The sequence below is a fragment of the Bidens hawaiensis genome, unplaced genomic scaffold (assembly GCF_021521415.1).
Source record: "Bidens hawaiensis isolate Kalapana, Puna unplaced genomic scaffold, B.hawaiensis_p1.1 tig00010809_1, whole genome shotgun sequence".
Lineage (NCBI taxonomy): Eukaryota > Viridiplantae > Streptophyta > Magnoliopsida > Asterales > Asteraceae > Bidens > Bidens hawaiensis.
In genome coordinates, this window is record NW_027491831.1 from 571,329 (window position 1) to 592,027 (window position 20,699).

Below are 20,699 nucleotides of genomic sequence, written 5' to 3' on the forward strand. Positions count from 1 at the left end.
TCTAATTCTATATATGAAGGAAGATCCAAGAATATCTCATTCATTTGTCGGTAGTCAGTGACAAGAAGAGTCATGGGAGAGGTGAAGCACATACTTCTAGCGAAATTTAAGGATGGAGTCTCGCAACAACAGATCGACGATCTCATCAAAGGTTATGCCAATCTCGTCCATCAGATTGAACCTATGAAGTCTCTCAAATGGTAACTAACATTTCACTATCCAAACTCTTTTTTTACATAAATATATCAAATCAACCTATATGTGAATTTAAAACATCTAATAATTACAGCACTTTCGTATAAAATGTTTTCTTGATCCTTAAATCGACTTACTTTAATTTGGTACTAAAATATCATCATAGTTTGCTCTATATTGGATCTCCACTTTGACTCTTAACCTCAAATCAATCTGTTTGAAATTGACAATAGAACAACAACTTTTATACATTTTTATTCATCACAGAATAGGTTTTCATGTTAGTATCATTTATACTATTCCCAGTTAAAATTATGCTTGTTTTGTTTCAAAAAGAGGCATATTCCTTACTTTTCTCTAAACGAACACAAAAAATAGAAGGAATTAGAGTTTATTGTTTTAAAGATTTCTGATACCAATGTTTTTATATCACACGACCAAACGAGTCAAGCTTCTCATGAGCTACTCGAGATCAGCTCGCTAAAAGCTTGATTCTAACCAAGCTTAAACGAGTCCGAAGACAAGCCTAAAAATAAGCTCGTTTGCTAAATGAGCCCGAGCCCAACCTTCACCTATAGAACTCGAGTAGACTTGCGAGCCGATCACTTAAATAAATTTACGATAAATATAACTAAACAATGTATATATTTTATATTAAAAGTTATACTTATAATAAATTGATAAATAAATAATAGGCGAGCCGAGCAGGAGCTGCAAAAAATTACTCACAAGCCAAGCTCAAGCTCGAGCTTAGACCAGCTTAGCTCAGCTCGTTTACACCCCTATGATTCGCCTTATCCATCAACTGGTCAGACAAAAACCGGATGCCGTCTTAGATAATTTAAAATTTAAACTATAAAACTACTTTATCTGTTGGTGTGGTTTTACCGTATTAAAGGGGTGTTTGGGGAGCTTTTAAAATTGCTTTTTTGCTTATTTGCTTTTTGAAAAGCAAAAATAACTTTTGAAAAGCTCCAGTTTGAAGCTTTTGGAGCACTTTTTGCTTTTCAACAAGCAAATAAGCAAGTTTTAAAAGCCCACCCAAACACCCCCAAACAAAACTTATATAGTAAACGAATAGATTAAAAAAAACAGGTTTTGAAAATCCGGTACCAGTTAGTGCTATAAATAGTTGGCCTGAATGAAGGCGGTTCAATAGTACTCAACCAGGCGGTTGTGTAGGCAGTTTCTGGTCCGATAACCAGCCGTTTAGTTATGAAAACATTGCTCAACACTCCTTCATCTCTGGTTTGTTAAATCAAAAGTATTAACTTGGTCAAAATGTTGAAAATTTTGGTGACAGGGGAAAAGATGTGAGCATTGAGAATATGAATGAAGGATTCACTCATGTGTTTGAGTCAACCTTTGAAACTGTTGAAGGCATTGCAACATATGTTTCTCATCCGGTCCATGTTGAGTTTGCCACTCTTTTTCTGGGTCATCTGGATAAAGTTCTGGTCGTTGACTTCAAACCTACAGCAGTTGACCCATGAATAGCTTCTTGTTAATGGTAACATTTGCTATGCATAGTAGATTTATGATGCATGAGTTGTTTGATTTTAAGGATCTGTTGTTGTTGTTGTTCAAACCCGAAGACTTTTGTTGACTCCGGTCAAATTAATAAATTGCTTATTTGCTTACAGCAATGGTTACAAATTTTAAAATGTGAATTTTATTCTATATATTAAAGGTGAGAATTGCAGATTTAGGTGAATTGGTTAGACCAAAAATCTGTAAATATGTTTGTTCATGATTTCTTATTTTCTTAGTAAGGGATTAATGAAAATATATTATTTTTTTAAGAAAAGATGATGACATGATTATTAGGTAAAGTATACATAGGTGACATCATGTTTGGTAACAAATCAATATTTATGTGATGGCTTTTGTAGTGTTATTCATCAAGTTTGAAATGAGTATGAATGTATGATTAGTGGATCTGTATTGTTTCATAAGATTAATAGTTTTACAAAACGAAACCATTTTAAGATTATGTTTTTATTAAATAACTAGCTTTTAGCCCGCGTGTCACGCGGGTTTATTAAGTTTTTCTTTTTAATCATTTTGCAATTATATTTTTCTAATTAATTGTTTTATTTTTTTAACTGAGTATTGTTTTGATTTAATAAGTATATATATTTGTTTGTTACTTTAATTATTAATTATATTTTTCAACGTTTGAGCTTTTTTAATTGAGATTAATAGGCTTATAGCTACGCCCTGCTTGCGGTGCGCACATATAATGTATATATGTGTGAACCCTTGGGTGGGCAAAAGTAAAATTGCACTAATTTTGACGTTATTTTACTAATCACGTGAAAATAACGTTAAAAGTGGCGGAAGGTTAATCAGGCATCATGTGGTGGCGTTGATAGCCGAAAGACAAGGGCACATGCACCAATCAGCCGGTGTCCCGATGATTGAGTGTTATGTGTCTTATGTCCAAGGCTTGATTCAAAACTACTATCGAGCCGGGGGTCTCACCGGAAGCAGCCTCTCTATCTCTATGGGATAGAGGTAAGGCTGTCTACATCTTACCCTCCTCAGACCCTACCATAGCATTGCTATTGGTGGGATATACTGAGTACGATGATGATGATGATGATGAGGCTTATAGCTGGTTGGAATTGAACTTTATAACTGGAGTATGTGGATTGATATGAGCATGTTTATAGTTGGAATTTAAGTTTAGTTTGTGGATTGTTAGTATTTTTGTAAGACTCTTCTTTTGAGCAATTTACTTTTGGATAAACGAATTAATAAATGTAAATGAAAGAACACATTATCGGATTTTCACAAATATAATGATCGAAAACGACCTAACCGAACTAAACGAATGAGGCCTTGTTCGTCTTCGTTCCTTAAGCTTTTATCGGATAAACGAACTGCTCATAAACACATAACGAAATTTTGTGTTCGTCCATTACAAAAATGAAGTTGTTCCAAACATATATTATTTTAAGATATAAAACAAATTTCTTAGCCAAAACATTAGATATTAGATATAGCCATTTAAAATATTAATCGTGTTTAACTTAAAAAAACGAAATTAAACAGAATAATCATCACTATTATAAGAAAAAAAAAGTGTGAACGTTGTAAGTTTTTCAAAGTATAAATGTTTGGATAATCAAGTTGTTTCCCATATCCAAATTTCGGATTTTTGTGCTTCGAGTTAACTCACTTGGAGGTGTGTGACAAAATAACTAACCACGAAAACAGTTTAAATATATAATCAAGAACTGAAAAGGAGTTCTATTACCAATGAATAATAACGTTTAACTAATATGTTTAAAGATCCTTGCTTGACGCTTTTGATTAAGCTACATTTCATATCAAAAGTCAACTTTAACAACCAAAAGTCAAAGTTCTATAGCAAGTCAAACTTATCAGTAAAGTTCCTAGCATCAAATTTCAGTTTCACCTTGTAGACCAAATTATCCTTTTTATTTATTTCATAATTTGAAATTTTACCAAGGCGTTGACTATGAAAGTCAATCTTGACAAACATACCATATTTAAGCATATTTTCCATAATATCAAAGATATCCATGACAAAATACACAATCCAATGACTTTCCCAGCACCACCAGACCTCAGATTTGTCCAATATAACTCATAACATGGCTTTTGGAACTTCTAAAATTTATAGTTCTAACAACCATTTCCGACAACTGTACATCCGGAAGCATCATATTCAACCTCAAGCTATGATGTACACCTGTTAACTTAAAAAAAACATGAAGGCACTAAAATTAAATGTATGGACAATTTCTAAACTTTTGTAACATAAAGTGCAAATTGAATGTTTTATAAGCTTAGCTTATTATTTATTATTTTGCTCACCAAAAGGTCATTGATCGAACAGTTTAGCTTATTAAAGTGTAGTTGGACTCAAAACAAACAGAATATTCACCTCTTTCAATATTTTGTTGATGCTTCCTACATAACATATACAAATTATTGTATACATTAAAATTTTATGACCAAGAATCAAAAATAACAAAGCAAAACAGTCATAAAAGCCGTACTTGTCCGGTACTTTTCTCTTTTCTTTTCATGGTCTCCGGGTGCATAAATGTAACAACCAAACATCCGTTTTTTCTGATGCGTGATCCTCACATTTTGAAGCAGCCCAAACATACCTAAAAACATCAAACAAATCATTCACTGATAAGTAAAAAAAAATTTGATATTGCATATGAATATTACATATCATAACCAATTACCTGAAATAAGTTTAAACATCTTTTTTAAAAGTACTGTCAGCTAGAAGTGTCACGATTTGTCCTCGAATTCAAGCTCCAAAGATTTTGGGTTGGATCTCAAATGCAATATGATATGTTAGCCAGAACTGCAATCTAAGTCGTTAACAACAAAATGTTACATTAAATTTGACCCGTTACAAAAGTCAAGCTGCTTTCAGACCCTACGACACATCACCTTATAGACCCGCCTCGTTACCAACAAAATACAACCTGTAAGCTCGCATACAGGGCTGCCTCCTCAAATATATTAAATTATACATATATAATTTGCATTTTAGAAAGGGGAACCTTTGGCCATTTTTTAGTATCTTAATATTTCAATTAGTTTCTTCAATCATACAGAGATTCTAATTAGTGAACTAAACTGAAATTTTAATCAACAATTTACAAAAATTATAATTTATCATCAGCATTCGGTAAAAAAACACGAGGAAAAAAAAACCAAATCAACTTTAATGATTATGTACATGTAACTTAGGCAGCTACTGTTTTATAACAAAGTGGATATAAGAATATGTTGTAGTAAAAATTATCAAAACGCATACCAATTTCTTCACCGGTGTTAAAAACAAATAAGCGAATCCACATATCTTACCATATAGCTCAACCAATTTCGGCTCCAATGATGTTGATTCCACATTACACGGCATATGATGACTTTTCACCAACCCAAACTATCAAAACATAATTAAAACTTTAACCAAAGCATACACACATTAAAAAGGTAAACATACCATATCTATATACTTACTTTTGCATTGTAATTCTAGAAGGGTTTCATGCTTGTAAACTGGTTGTGCTGCCCAAACAAAATATCTAATTGCCTGAAGCAATCTTTTAACCTCAAGCAGCAAAATCCCATCTACAATGTTACACATTATTGTATTGCTTAAAAATATAACAAAACCTTGAATGATGATTGTTGTGCTTACCATCGTGAGTCTGATTAACTCTACATCTTGAACAATAATATAAATACTACATGAACAGATTTAGGAAACTTTTTTTTACAATAGAATAGGTCCAAACTACCTAAAAGTATAACACCGAATTAAAAAACTTTTGTTCATAGCATCATCTTCCAAATCAATAAAATGCAACATGCGAATTAAAAACAAATGTAAAGCAATATATTATGCAACTTGGGACAAAACAATCAAATTCGATTAATAAACAATCGGCTGCAGCATAATTGATAGTGAATCCCGATTTGATTATGAACAGACACTCGAAATTGATCAATAAGCAATCCTAACCAAACTTAAAAGAAAAATTAAACTTCTAAAGCAACACATACTGTCGTAATCTTAATTACCTAGAAACGGTGGAACACCTTCGATCCGATAGTGGTGAGGTCTGAACACTCAGTTGGAGAGCGAGGGTAGTTGGAATGGTGGTGAAGTAATCTCTGCCAATTGAATCCAGCTACTGCAATCGAAGGAGATTAGAATCCATGGTTATGTGTTCCAGTGAAATTGATAGCCGCGTACGTCGTACGGTTTGAGAGATATTACCTCAAATTCAATATCACGTAGGGTTTGAGAAATACTACCTGTTTGAGTGATGCGGGTTAGGGTTTGAGAGTATGAAGAAGAATAGCTTATGTTTTGAGAGATTCAGATTTAACAACCCACGGATACCCACGAAATTTAAGGATTGAATGAGAAGCTTTTATTCAGAAATCAAGCAATATGGTAGTTTTAGATAATGGTGGGTGCAATGTGAGAGTGACGCGTATGATTTTATAGTAGACAATTATATAGATAGTTAGATAAAGGCTTATAAAAGACGTCTTTTAAAATTTTTGATATGTATTTGTAAAATTTATACATGCATATATGGGCTTCATTTCTAGATAATGAGGTTTGATCGGTAGATTAATTTGTGTAACAAACATTACGATAGTGTTGTCTATGTACAATTTTTGAGTAAACGCGATTTCCATTCATGTGGTTTGTTTAAATCTGCGATTTTAGCCCAATAGTTTTAATTTTGCAATTTTCATTCCTGTGGTTTCATTTAACTTGCAATTAAACACGAACATACTAACGCCGTTAAGTTTGATTGTTAAACCCATCAATGTGCCCCTCAAGTGAAGGGCAGTTTTGTCATTTATTTCCCCGAATACACCCCACCCCCTCCGGTGAGGGGTTTGCGAATTAGAGTTGGGATTTATTTAGGGAGAAAAAACAACAAAACTGCCCCTCACGCGAGGAGTACGTTGATGGGCTTAACGACCAGACTTAACGGGGTTAGTGGGGTCGGGTTTAATTGAAAGTTAAATGAAACCACATGGACGAAAATCGCAAATTTGAAACTATTGAACTAAAACCGCAAATTTAGCCAAATCACATGGACGAAAACCGCGGTTCACTCACAATATTTTTTAATAAAATCTTAAACGGGAAAATCAATATCTATAACTGATTAACCAGAACTGAAATAATCGAAGGTAAACCGGTTGCCTGCCTAAAATCTCATAATTGAAACTTTAGTTTTGATCCAGTTAGGGTTTAAAACTGAATAGTGCATACAACATATATTCCATTTTATTTTTATTATTTATATATTTAAATTAATAATAAATCATTTTTTGAACGACCAACAAACAGAAATGCCTATATACTTCATACGGGGTGACACAATGGCAAAAGGCCACCGCCAGCTAGCCCAACCCAGCCGCACGGAGTCCTTAAGCGCCTCCAAGTTATCTCCAGTTTCGGAGAAAACCCACCCACCTGAAGGTCCACTTGTTGTAAAACCCGGACGCCCTAATGATTGAACTTAAGATCACAAATATCACAGTCTTCCTTCATTGAGCCATCCATGTTCTCTCTAAAATTTTGTTAGTAAGGTTTGAACTTGGGTCTCCGTTGAGAAACCCAAGTTGTTTACCACTACACCTAATTTACTAATCATCAAATTAAAAAAAATGTTAAACGGCATGGAGAAAGAAATTTGGCGTTAAAAAATATGCATTTTCATTTCACTTTTGGGTTATTACAAGGATTTTTCAATGATTCTCTATATATTTTAGTTAACTTCATATTACACTATAATACATGAATAGATTATACAAGAATCATGTTACGCAACATCTTTTTATTTCCATAAATTACCTTTTTTGAAATGTTATATCACCCTTTTAAGTTTTAAGAGATACTAAAAAGAAAGAAGATTCACATGTTTGTAGAAAGTGTAATATGAAGATTGCCCAAATTTAAGTTTATTAAAAAGGGGCCCAAATTGCTAGATGTAGACCCTATAAAATCTATAGCTACGTCGCAACAATAGTCGTGCTCTGGCCTATTGATAACACTGGATTGGTTTGTTGTCTCTGTGCTAACTATGTTCGACCAACGATCATTAGATAATTGTAGGTTCATGACCCTATACCAAACCCCTTTTTCTAGTATCACTATATTATGTTCTTACCCTTTTTCTAGGTTGCGCACATTTTAACACTCAATCAATGGCTCTATACGTTTGGATCAACATCATCCACAAACAACAAAAGATACAAATTTGTTCTATCTCTATATGCTTAAAATAAGTTAAGAATCAATGATAACTTTTGTTTAAACTTCATATCTTAAAATTTAACTTTACGTGAAGAAAAAAGTGATTTATGTCCGCTACAATAGAGTAACTAGATACAGAGAACTAGGGATAAACAAACAGGTACCGACACCTAAATTTTCAAAAAAAATGATACCATAATTTTCTGATCCAATTCAGCACCAAGCTCATCCATACTCACAACTACATACGCAATTAATACTAAATTACGAATGCATATTTTTTTTTTAAATTAATAACCCAATATAGATTTGTACGAATAGAATTGAGAAAAAGTAACCACTTTATTATCGGAGTCATGTCAGCATTCGCTTTACCCCTAAAAAAGTAGGTTTCTAAAAGAGGCATAAACGTAGATATATTTTACAAGAAAACCAGCCAATTGTTTCACTAAATAAAGCAAAGGCCGCAACTTTCTATTTACGTCCACCCTTTAGATTCAATTCATCATCTCATCTCATTCGATTCCTTCTTCAAACATATTCGATTCCTTCTTCAAACATAATAATAATAACTTATTATTATTATTATTATTATTATTATTATTATTATTATTATCCATCTCACTCTCACATAATATCATCTTCTACCATCACAAGCTTCAATACAATAGTATGTATGGCGTTAACGGCTCATCCGATGCGATTTCTCGAGATATGAACTCGCTACTCTATTCATCCACGTTCAAGCATCCGTCTGACGGAGAGTTTGCCAAGATCAAACAGCTGATTTCATTAGATCCGTATCAGACTCAACCAGATGATGATGATGATGTTACTGATGATGATAATAATAATAATAATAATAATAATAATAATAATAATAATCGTAGCTCGTTGTTACGCTACCGGTCAACTCCTAGCTCCTTCTTCTCGAACCTACTCACCGACAACGGCGGCGGCGATGAGTTTACGCCGTCGTCGGAATCTGATGTGCGTGAGTTTCTGCAGGAACGGAAGGATCTAGCGCCGCCGGTGTCACGGCGAGTGCCGAATTTGCCGCCGTTGAATGATACGAGTGGTTACGGTTATACGAATCAGAGTAATTTGGACGGTACGTCGTCGTTTGGAGCTAGGGTTTCGAATCTCGGTAGGCAGAATAGTACTCCAGCTGGATTTCTATCCGCGTTGACCGTTGAAAATGGTGAATAATACTTTTGACTTTAATTTAATTCAACTTGTGCTTTGATTTATTATTATTATTGTGATTGTTAGGTTTTATATTATTAACTGACATGTATTTGAAGTTGACTTTATGCTTTTTTGCCTTTTGGACATCAGAAGTAACCTTCACTGATGTTTAATTTATCAGCAAATGGCAATTCTTTTCAAGTGGTTACTTACTAAAAGTCATAAAGAACTAGACATTAAAAGTCAAACAGTACTAGACATATATGTACTGTTTAATTGAAGGTTTAGAAGGTTTAATTCATTTGTTTACTAGTAAATTGATTTTGATTTTGATTTTGATCTTGAAACTCAGGTTTTACCAGTATCAAAACAGGCAGTTCATCGAGTACGTTAGGGACATCGAATAACCATATCAGTTTCTCATTAGGGCCGTCTTCTTCATCATCAAGGTTCTTGCCGCAAATAGCTGAAAACGATAATGAATTGCAAGAATCTACTTTCAGTAGCATGAAAAGAAGCAGGGATGGTGTTTTAAAGATTCCACAGGTACAATCTGGATTCAATAATGCTTCTATCTAATCTGCATTACTTTTTTTTATTATGTGGTTATATTGTGTTTTTTGATTCATGTGAACCTTGTTTGTAGAATGGAGAGACTGGAACCAGTACTCCTACTTTGGTTCATCATATGAGCTTGCCGAAAACGTCCTCCGAGATGGCTAATGTTGATAATTATTTGCATTTTCAACAAGAATCCACGGATCCGTGGAAAACGCGTGCAAAAAGAGGATTCGCCACACACCCACGAAGCATTGCAGAGAGGGTATGAATATCTTAACATTTAATCTTCGTATTATATGTTGGGTCTCAGTTAAATTTGATACTAATTTGTTATCATTTGGGCATTAATTTCAGGAAAGAAGAACCCGGATCAGTGAAAGAATCAAAAGGCTGCAAGAGCTTTTCCCTGATATTGACAAGGTAAAATTTCCCAGCCCACAAATGAAATAATATAAATCTTGTTTTGAATTACTAAAAGCAAGATAATCAAACCATCCGTTTTGTTAAATTTGTTTCCAAAGTTGTACAAGGTTATGTGACTTGTATTTTTGAAGATAATCAAAGAATCCATTTTGGCTGGCATACAAAATCTCATTATTAAAATGAAACAAATGACATTCATGACCTCTCGATTTATGAGGGGATAGTTGACGCGGTTGCATAAACTGAGTTGACTTAACAACTGTTGATAAACCGACTCAAGCTTGGAGTTTGTTTAATCCATGTTAAACAACATACTTTACCACCTCCAACCAAAATCATTAATATACATAATTTGTAACCATTCCAATGAAACTCACAGTTTTGTGTAACAAAATTTGCAGCAAACGAATACAGCCGATATGTTAGATATGGCTGTTGAGTACATCAAAAACCTTCAAAAGGAACTGCAGGTATATACTTCTAAAATCACATGAATCTTCAACATAGTTTTTTATATTTATTTTTTGTATAATTTACCTCATGAATTTTCCTGTTTTTGGAATATAGGAATTAAACGAAGCACGAGCAAGGTGCAAGTGTTCAAGCAAACAATTACAATCAGGCCCCGCCGTATGATCGACAGGTACCAATAGAAAACCGTCAAGTAATTGATTGTTGTATGCCAGTTATGTTCTTGTAAAATGTAAATTATTTAGTTTATGTTAATTGGTTAAGACTTTGTCCTTTGAATGTTAAGGATTATATCCAATGTTTGGTTGACCCAATGTGGATCAAGAACTTTGTAAGGAAGTTTTTGTGATGTATTTTCAAGCGGGTTCTTGCTTGGTTGTCGGGCCCTTAATATATATGTAGACAACCCATTAGAAGGTGACCCGAGGCTGGCCCCCAGAATCACACACACTCTGATGGTTGAGTCAATAATGTTACGCCTTATGTAAATGTATGTAAGAATGAGTCAGTAAAAGTATATAAGCCCAACTTGTACTTATGTCAACATGTCATGTTCATTTCTCTCTTCCATTTGTGAACGAGGCGAGATGAAGAATGGCGGTTTGTAACATGAGACTTGAAAGCTTCATTAGATTCTATGATGATATAACATTTAATTCTTGAAATATTCTGTTGCAAGAACATTAAAGATATAACTAATATCAAATGACAAAACATGAAAACCTAGGATCTATGTAGTACTAAACGCCTTAAATTTCAACACGCGGTAGACACACTTGTTTATTCTCTTGGATTTTAGACCAGAGCTCACTTGGCCCTCACTCTTTCTTCTTCACAAGTTCACCTGCAACCACACACACAACATCAAACAAGATTCTGAAAGTGAAACGGTTACATATACATATATAAGTGTGTGTATGTATGCATAGATTTAGTACATGGTTCGAAATTGACACTGCATTTCTCAGGAAGTTGCATGGCCATACTACGATCGACACCAGAAATTGGAGGACCGTTGACCAGAACACACAAACAAGGTTGACCAAGAACCTTGATCGCATTACAACAAGATTCATTAGGTGGAATGGGGCTAAATGGTGCAACTGATGCACGGCAAGGTATCAGTTGCACCAAGGCCGAGAAAAACGTGCTACCACATGGGTGTGCCACGGTTACTTGAACCAATAGTCCCATCACCACTGCCGCCACCACAATTTGCGCCGTTGTCTTTGATTTATTTTCCATTGCTATAAAGAGATTTATCAACACTTGTAATATATTATAATTGATATATGTTGTGTTAAAAGTAACTAGCTGATGGTATTTTGTTGGGTATATATAGCTATAGATCAGTGTAGGTAGTGATGCAAGCCATTGTGTAGATGAATTACAGTTGGTTCATGCCATTGAAGCCTTCAACTCAGCACCATTGGCATGTTTAAGGAAACAGTTTTTGAATTCATATGCCATGAGTCCATGACTAACTAGTTTCCCACTGGTTATGACAAAAGTGTTTGAAATATTTTACTTCTACTTTCTATGAACAGATTTTTATTAACCACTTCTACTTTCCTTGGACAAAATTTTTACTGAGCATTTTTCCATACCAGTGTTCATTTGATTTGATAAACCAATTATATATGATTTTATGTGTGTGGGTAGACCCTCACTTGCCCATCCCTAGACGTCAATGATTTAAAACCGGACCAGATATCAAACATATTATCCTATTTATGGTTCAAACGCTAACGGTTGAGGTGGAGAAGCACCTTCTCCGCAACACTTGGTCTAAAGTGTAAGGTTTCATTTTAATATTATTATAGATGCCATTCAACAACTCTTGTAACTACCATCCAATTTCATATATCTAGTTTCATAAAGCTAAATCTACGGAAAGGTTGAGAGAACAAATATAATATTTAACCTTTTCAGACACATGAATATAATTAGTTGCCATTTTGTTCTCTTTTGTAAAAGATAACCGGTCAAAATTGACAGAAAGTTTTGCTATTTCATATATGTTTTTGTTCTTTCAAATTGGATACACAATTGAGTGGTTACAAAACAGTTAAGAGACGAAAAAAGAAAAGAAAAGGCAAACAAACAAACAAAGATAAAAGAATCTTAAAACAACTAGATATGCTCCTTATACATTATCCTTTCCATCATTGATGTTTTGTCATAAATAATATAGTATTTATAGTTCGAAGTGCAATACTAAAACTATTATTATTAATATTATTATTATTATTATTATTATACAACTCCGTATTTAATATGCAATATTAGAGAAAGTTTCAAATAAAAAGTTTGATTTTTTTAATAATGTTAGGAAGGAGAGTATTTTAGTCTACTAATATTGAAAACCCAATTAATTTAATTGATCTTAAAATCCAGTTAAATTTTTACTCATCTCCTACAACCACCACCGCCTACCGCCACCCAATGCTGCCCACCGCCACCATCTTGCCGAAAATGGCCACCGGAAAAAACACATTAGAAAACACTATGAAAAAACACAATGAATAAAACACAACGTATAAAACAAAATGGAAAAAACATTATGAAAATAAAAACACAATGATAAAAACACAATGAAAAACACAATTAAATAACACAATGCAAAAAACACAATGCAAAAAACACTATGAAAAAATAAAACACAATTGTATAACACAATTTTGTAAAACACAATTTTAGTAAAACACAGTTTGTAAAAACCCACCAATTATTTTTTTTATTTTTATATAACAATATGGTACTCATATAAAAGATAAAAAACACTCATTATTAAGGTGAAATTGTTTTTTAAAAAAATGTCGTATAAAAAAGTTATGAACGTTTAAAATGATGGGGGAATTTGACATCTGTCTTGCATGTGGAGAGAGAAAGTCAACAAATGTGTTATCCCTATTATGCCCTTACCTTTGTTTTACACTTGATTTTCTCTCTAATCTAATCTTAACCACTCAATTCTCAAATGAATGGACAAGATTATTTCCTGTCATTTCTACAAAAACTAATCTTTTTATTATAACTCAACCCTGTAATATTATACTATTTAATATGTACTTATCTATAACTACTTTAATTTACCTTTTTTTAAACAAATATTCTTATGATTAGGCTATTACACTCTTCAAATTTGAAGAATCCCGATCTCTTAGTTTCTCTTACATAAATATTTTTTTAACCTAGTTTCTCTTATATATAAGTATTTAACTACTTTAATTTACCTAGTTTCTCTTAACTAATTCTTATTTATTTTTATAAAACTAAGAAAACAAAAAATCATGAAACAAATCTCTACTATATATAAAAAGTGAGTGAAAGACCTCTTAAATTTTAAGAGGTTCAATCAATTATGCAATCGTACAACTTTAAATGTTTATATTTTTTAAATTTGAGGGTATTTATGACTTTACTCAACCCTCACCACCAACCGTAACTTTTCATTTTAAATCTATAGTTACAATAATCACCCTTACATAGTTAAAATAATTACCCTTAAACTTTAGATCACATTTGTAATTTCTAAAGATAGTTACACATATAACCCCTCATCTTTACCCAAAAACTTGACAAATTTATTTATGTTTTTGTTTCCATCTATATCTTTAAATATATTACATTTCCAAAAAAACTGAACATACCATTACGACGTGCTAATTTTTGTCGACATTTAGATATAAATTTTTTTCCAAACCAATGTGTAGATTATAATGTACATGTTAATGAGCATTAAAGTACAACTTAGATATACAACTATAAATCTATAAATAATTTACATTCGCTAACTATATTTACAATAATTACCCTTAAACTTTATATGACTTTTGTAATATCTAAGAATGGCTGCATATTTAACCCCTCATCTTTAGGCAATAATTTGACAAATTTATATATTTATTATTTATTTTTTCCCTCAATATCTTTAAATATATTATGTTTAAAAAAAACCAAAACATATATTATGACGTGCATGTTTTTGTCGACGTTTAGATATAAAGAATTTTCAACACCAGTATGTAGATTATAATTTACAAGTTAATGAAGCATTAAAGTACAACGTATATATGCATTTTGAACCTATAAAATGTTTAAACGCTGAAGATGCCCTATGTTTTACTTTATCAAATTAAAATTTACAAAACCACTCTTCCCATTTATATAATTCAAATTACAAAATAAAAAAGAATAAAATCAACTCCAGTTAATATTACTTTGGATATAAGTTGTAATCATTTTGGTGACATATACATTTATGGGTGTCCAAAAACCTCGCGGCTTGCCCAAAGCTCGAAAAATAATTGCTCCAAAAAGCTTGATTAGAAATCGAGCCGAGCCGGCTAGCTCAACATGTATTCCACTCGAGCTCGAGCTTGGCTTAGTTCGGCTCGACTCATTGACAACCCTACATACATGTATCAACCGAACCAATTAAACAATTAACTTAATAAACTTTTGTAAAATATTAAATGATTAAGAAAACTAACATAAGTATAGGAAAACTGTTAATTAATAAAGAGAGACAAAAATAAATAGTGTGAGAAGTATTTGTGACCTTGAAAGAAACCCCTAAAAATATTTCAATAAAAGTGTTAAAAAATAATAACTCGAAACATAAATAAAAACTAAAAAAACTTAATATAACATAATGCCAAGAAAAAGATAACACAATGTTGAGCAATATAACACAACATCAAGAAAAAAGACATCATGCCAATAAAAAAAAATCAATAACGAAAATAAACAAAACACACAATGATATTTTTTCAACATTTTTTTTGAGAATGAGGAAGACGGGAGGAACATTTTTGTTTTTTTTTGTTTCGTTTTATTTAAATTTTGACTAATGAGTTTTTTTATTAATTTTCTTTTGAGAGTTTTTTATGGCCACAAATCATTTTTATCTTTCTCAATTTTATCTCCTTTTGTAAAATAACTTGAACATATATGAATAAATACTATACACTATATCATAAGATGATTGATAAACTAACATAAACAAGTATCACACTGCAAATTATTATCGCCGCAGCATCTCGCGGGTTTCATACTAGTTAAAAAGAACTAAGGAAAGGTACCATGCACTCCGCAACGGGAAGCACCTTTTATATTATCAGAAAAAATATTCATAATATAACCAAAAGGGTATGAAAATATGTTCTTGGGAAAATTCCCAAAATAAGCATTTATGAAAACGTTTTTCAGGTTTTAGGTGTCATTTGCAAGAAATTCTCAAAATAGGTATTATAGTATAGTCGTGACGAGTAGTTTGTATAACCAATTAAGTCTTGACACGTGTCTTTAATCTAACCATAACGAGTAGATTTAATAACCATTTACTCGTCACGACCAAATAAGTTTTATGCCTCGTAATCAACGCCCACGAGTAATTTATAAGTTCTTTAGTCGCGATGAGTAAATTGTAAGGTTAAACTAGTCGTGACGAGTTAACTACTACTAAACTACTCGTGTAGGAAATGTAAACCAGGTAAACTAGTCGTTACGACTAAATGACTTATGAATTACTCGTGGGCGTTTATTACGATGCATGAAACTTATTTAGTCGTGACGAGCAAATGATTAGTGAACCTGCTCGTTACGGTTAGTTTAAAGGAACGTGACAAGTTTTAACTAGTTCTACAAATAACTCGTGTGTAATCATAAACTACTCGTCACGACTAGTTTATAATACATATTTTGGGAATTTCTTGTAAATAACACCTAAAACCTGAAAAACGTTTTCATAAACGCTCATCTTAGGAATTTTCCCTATGTTCTTTTTGTTTTTTTTAACTATTTTTTAATGTCCAAACTCGCACACTATGATGATTACTAAACGAGATATGCATGTAACATGTTCGATTAACTGTTTACTTAAATATGTGAGTCAACAAAACAGTTTTGTTAGTTCATTGAACCTAGCCTGCTGAAGAAACACTAACCGGACCCCGGACAGATTACTGGTAACCTGGGGGTTGGATAGCTGTTTCCCACGAGGGGTTAGACCCTTGGAAGATGGTTCTTCTGATAACCTGCAAAACAGACACCGTGAGCTCGTCACTGAGAAGGGGGGGGGGTTCCTCCTTGTGACCACCCTCCGGCGTGAGAATCAGACTAGATTGCTCTTTAAATATAAAAGTATATTAAGAGATTGCTAGGGCGGATATCAGGTATAATATGATGATGTGATAAGATATGATCATACAAGATAAGATGAGATGGTCATACCATTTGTGGTATTTATAGCCGAAGGTAGGTTTCCAAGGAGGTATGGCCGGCTGCAATAGTATTCCTGTTCACCAACAGTAGCCTACGCACGTGCCCTGCTGGTAGTTGGTGGGTAGGTAGTGGCTGATAGCGACTAGGCCTGCTGTATACTATTCCTTTTCCACCAACTGTCAGCTACGCACGTGGTATGACAAGAGTTGGTGAGTAGGCAGCGGCTAACAGTGACATACAGTGTAGGAGCATGCTGCTCGCCATACTGTTGTCTATAAGCTGTCGTATCTTTAGTCAGATCTTTTTCCCATACCTCGTCAGGTACAGTACAGAAGATCTTCCTGTATCGTACGGACTGGCTTATTTGGGCGGGAGTATTCCCCCTCCCGCCCTTGTGCGGGATTGTTCCCGGCTTCGCTCATTCCTTCAGGTGACACTGAACGATTGAGAGCTAAGTGCCTTGTGCGTGTAGCCTTGCTGCGCGGGTGGCCTTCCCCAATGGCTTGTATCCGAGGCTGCGGGGACAGGCGGAGTCCTTCACCATTGGGAGGCATTTCCTGCGGGACCAGCTTGCGTACTGCGCGTAAGGACGTCACGTCTCTGAGCATGGTTGGTCCTGCGGATCCAGTTGGTTTCTGCGCAGACGTCCCTGTTTGAGGTTAGTCTTGCGGGTCCAACTGGGCTCTGCTGGGACCTACCTCTTCAAGTCCCCCCAGTCCAATGTTCTTCTCATGTGTGTTTAATAAAGTGAGGTGAACTTTTGGACTTAAGCAAAGGGTTTTGAAAAGGGTTTTTTAAGGTTTTCCATGGGGATTCTTCCCGCGGAAGTCCTTGTCACTTGCAGAAATTCCCGAGTTTCCTGCTTGGTCTTTGGGTATGATGCGGGTAGGTCTGTAACCTCCTCGCAAGTCAGGAGCGTTGAGTCCCACTTGTGTGGACTCCATGAGGTTTTGATAGTTTTGAACATAGTGATCAATTATGTTAAAACCACCAATTCCATCCTGGAGCTTTAAACAACGTAGTTCTCGACGTTCCCGCTATGCGGGGATGTTATTTCCGCTTCCGCAAGCATTGCCCAGAAGATCCTTCTTGGTTTCAATTCCCAGCGGAGCGCTAGATATGTGAAGGGTTTTGCCTTAACACTGTACCAGCGCTCGTCTTACGGTTACTTTACTTCCAAGGTATTCCTGGCGTCAATTTCCTGCGGGTGCTAGGTATGTGAAGGGTTTTGCCTTTACACTGTACCCGAACCCGTCTTATAGTTACTTGGTTGCCGAGGAATATTTGGCTTCAATTCCCTGCGGGTGCTAGGTATGTGAAGGGTTTTGCCTTTACACTGTACCCGCATCCGTCTTACGGTTACTTGTTCGCCAAAATTTACTTGGCTTCAATTCCCTGCGGGTGCTAGGTATGTGAAGGGATTTGCCTTTACATTGTACCCGCATCCGTCTTACAGTTACTTGTTTGCCAAGGTTTTACTTGGCTTCAATTCCCTGCGGGTGCTAAGTACGTGAAGGGTTTTGCCTTTACACTGTACCCGCATCCGTCTTACGGTTACTTGTTTGCCAAGGTAAGGGGTATTTTCCCGCTTACTTTTTAATATTTTCAAAATTTGAATTTTGAAATTCGAAGGGTTGGTGGAAAGATAGGAACAGTCCAAACCTCTGAAACGTCGTGCGACGGTTTCTTCTGACTGTGTCAGGACGTGCAGGAAGTTATGGTGACGTGACAGTACATGGTCATTCCAGACGCTTTTCAGGCGCGTGGGCGCGATTTTCCGGGCGCGTGGCCGCGAAATTGCTGGCACACGTCCTGTCAACAGCTGTTGCCAGCCTGTTCTTTGCCACGTGTCATAGTTTCATTGCACCTTCGATTTCTCTCTCCTCCGCATTAAATTCACCGCATTAATTGCGATTACTATATAAAGGGGGAGAGGGTTCTTTGTAATCCACACTTTCACCCTTCTCTTCTTCTTCGTAGCGATTTCCGGCAAATACTCCCCTTTTCAGGCAAACATTTTCCCGAAATCGTTTTCTTCTTCCTCTGCAATATGTCTTCCCATGATGCTGAAGCTGTAGCCGACGATAGGAGTACTGCTGGCGAGTGCCAGTGTGCTCTACCTGTCGATCAGTACCAGTATGTCGTCAGGAAATTCATGCTTGAGTCTCTCGAGCTTGAGTTTCCTGAACCCCACCAGACTGTGTACGATGCCCCCAGTGGCAAGATCGGGGTATATGCTGCATTTTTTGTTTATGGGAACCTTAGGTTCCCATTGACAAAGTTTATGTACCGTGTCCTGGAGAGGCACGGTGTGCACCTAACCGAGTTGCATCCAATGGCGATTGCCAAGATCCGGCACTTTGAGTGGGTGTGCCGGATTCTGGGTATTGAGCCCTATGTGGACCGCCTGATGACCTTCTATACTTGGAGGTGCATCCAGGGGTGGTACACCCTGACGACCCGTATCAAGGGTTTGAAGATCTGCGTGACCGAGCGCAGTCTCCGATCGTGGAAGCGGGAGTTCTTCTACATTTCTGCCCGCGCCATCCCCATTGCCATGAAGTTTAAGAAGGGACAAGCGCTTCCGAGCCTTCACGCTTCCAGCTACCAGGAGGCGGAATGGTTTGCGAAGATATCCCGGGTCCAATCTCCGGTTTACCGGTTTGCGGAGTCCGGGATGGTGATGCTGGGGATGAGCCGGGTATGGAAGGATGCGTCCCGGTTTCCCATCCTTCTCGAATACGGTTTGAACTCTATTCCTTATGGTATGTCTTGTCTTTTTTGCTGATTTGAGTTTGTCTTCTAACTGTTTCTTTTCTCAGAGGGGAACGATTTGGAGTCGCTCCTGTACCCGCGGTAAGCTGACGGTCCCGTGCGGGTGGGCACTCGTGCTCTAGACGAGAATGAGTTGCCCATTCTGGAGCAAACGGCGGATCGGTTTGTGGAGGTCTATCCGCCGGGCCAAGAGATCCTGAGCCACCGGCGGCCAGGTAAGGCGATATTCTATCCTCAACCCCTCAATGCTGTACCCGCTGCTGGAATTCCTTACATCCTGTCTTCTTCTGAGGAATCCGCAGATGGTCCTCCGCTGGTGCGGAAGAGGAAGGCTGCCGGCGGGAAAGGGAAGGAGAAGGTGGCCTCCACAGCTGATCCGGTGCTTCTATCTGACACCGAGTCAGATAGTGAAGAGGTGGCGGGGCACCCCGGTGGTGAGAAGACCACTGCTCCGGAGGCTACGACTGTTACCTCCGGAGAACCAACGACGACGACGGTGACCGGCATCAAGAGACCGGCTCCATCGGGTTTGTCCCCGCCTGTCCGTACGTTCAGGCTCAAGAAAACCCGTAAGTACAACTATCCTTGTTTTTGTAGATTTAACATACTTCATAAATTTATTGCTTTAACACTTATCTTCTTGTGCAGGCGTGGATGTTGACGCATTCCCGGGTTTAGCGCATTCGAGTACCTCTCCGCCGATGACGGTAGGCTTGGTCAGCCTTCCTGAGGCGACGACCCAGGCGCCTGCGCCTGCTTCCGCTGGATCAGTTGCTCAGTCCCCTGAGCCGACTGTTCCAGCCAAGATGACGTCACCGCCGGTGGTAAGTGCGATATTTACAGCATCTTTCACCGAGCCGGCGGTTACGATTGCTGCGGATTCTGCGGCAGCGACTGCGGCGGCTGCCACCATGCCCCCGCCACCGGCACCGACGGCCGGCCCATCAGGTACGCATGGGAGTACTCGCCAATCTTTGCCACCTTCCCATCTGCCTGATCTTTTGGATGGATTTCCATTGGGTTCAGGTGATGGGTTCGGCGGCTATCGGCCTGTTATAGACCCTACAGG

The 20,699-nt window shown here is 36.3% G+C and overlaps 3 protein-coding genes across 4 annotated transcripts; 2 read left to right on the top strand and 1 right to left on the bottom strand.

Moving 5' to 3' along the window:
* LOC143536443 (stress-response A/B barrel domain-containing protein HS1) lies at nucleotides 1-1,835 on the top strand. Its single transcript, XM_077030431.1, has 2 exons — nucleotides 1-200; nucleotides 1,499-1,835. Exons 1-2 carry the CDS (start codon nucleotides 73-75, stop codon nucleotides 1,686-1,688), a joined length of 318 nt encoding a protein of 105 aa, XP_076886546.1. The 5' UTR covers nucleotides 1-72; the 3' UTR covers nucleotides 1,689-1,835.
* Nucleotides 1,836-8,582: 6,747 nt separating this feature from the next.
* Nucleotides 8,583-11,734, top strand: LOC143536465 (transcription factor bHLH130-like). 2 transcript variants are annotated; one of them, XM_077030448.1, is made up of 7 exons: nucleotides 8,583-9,185; nucleotides 9,525-9,718; nucleotides 9,819-9,995; nucleotides 10,088-10,153; nucleotides 10,558-10,626; nucleotides 10,724-10,799; nucleotides 11,600-11,734. In XM_077030448.1, exons 1-6 carry the CDS (start codon nucleotides 8,657-8,659, stop codon nucleotides 10,790-10,792), a joined length of 1,104 nt encoding a protein of 367 aa, XP_076886563.1. In that variant the 5' UTR covers nucleotides 8,583-8,656; the 3' UTR covers nucleotides 10,793-10,799; nucleotides 11,600-11,734. The 2 variants fall into 2 exon arrangements, with proteins under 2 accessions (XP_076886563.1, XP_076886562.1); XM_077030447.1 differs by lacking the exon at nucleotides 11,600-11,734 and having other exon boundaries at nucleotides 10,724-10,999.
* LOC143536466 (uncharacterized) lies at nucleotides 11,223-11,872 on the bottom strand. The gene is made up of 2 exons (XM_077030449.1): nucleotides 11,566-11,872; nucleotides 11,223-11,471 (listed from the first exon to the last, which is right to left on the bottom strand). Exons 1-2 carry the CDS (start codon nucleotides 11,870-11,872, stop codon nucleotides 11,446-11,448), a joined length of 333 nt encoding a protein of 110 aa, XP_076886564.1. The 3' UTR covers nucleotides 11,223-11,445.
* Between the last annotated feature and the right edge of the window lie 8,827 nt (nucleotides 11,873-20,699).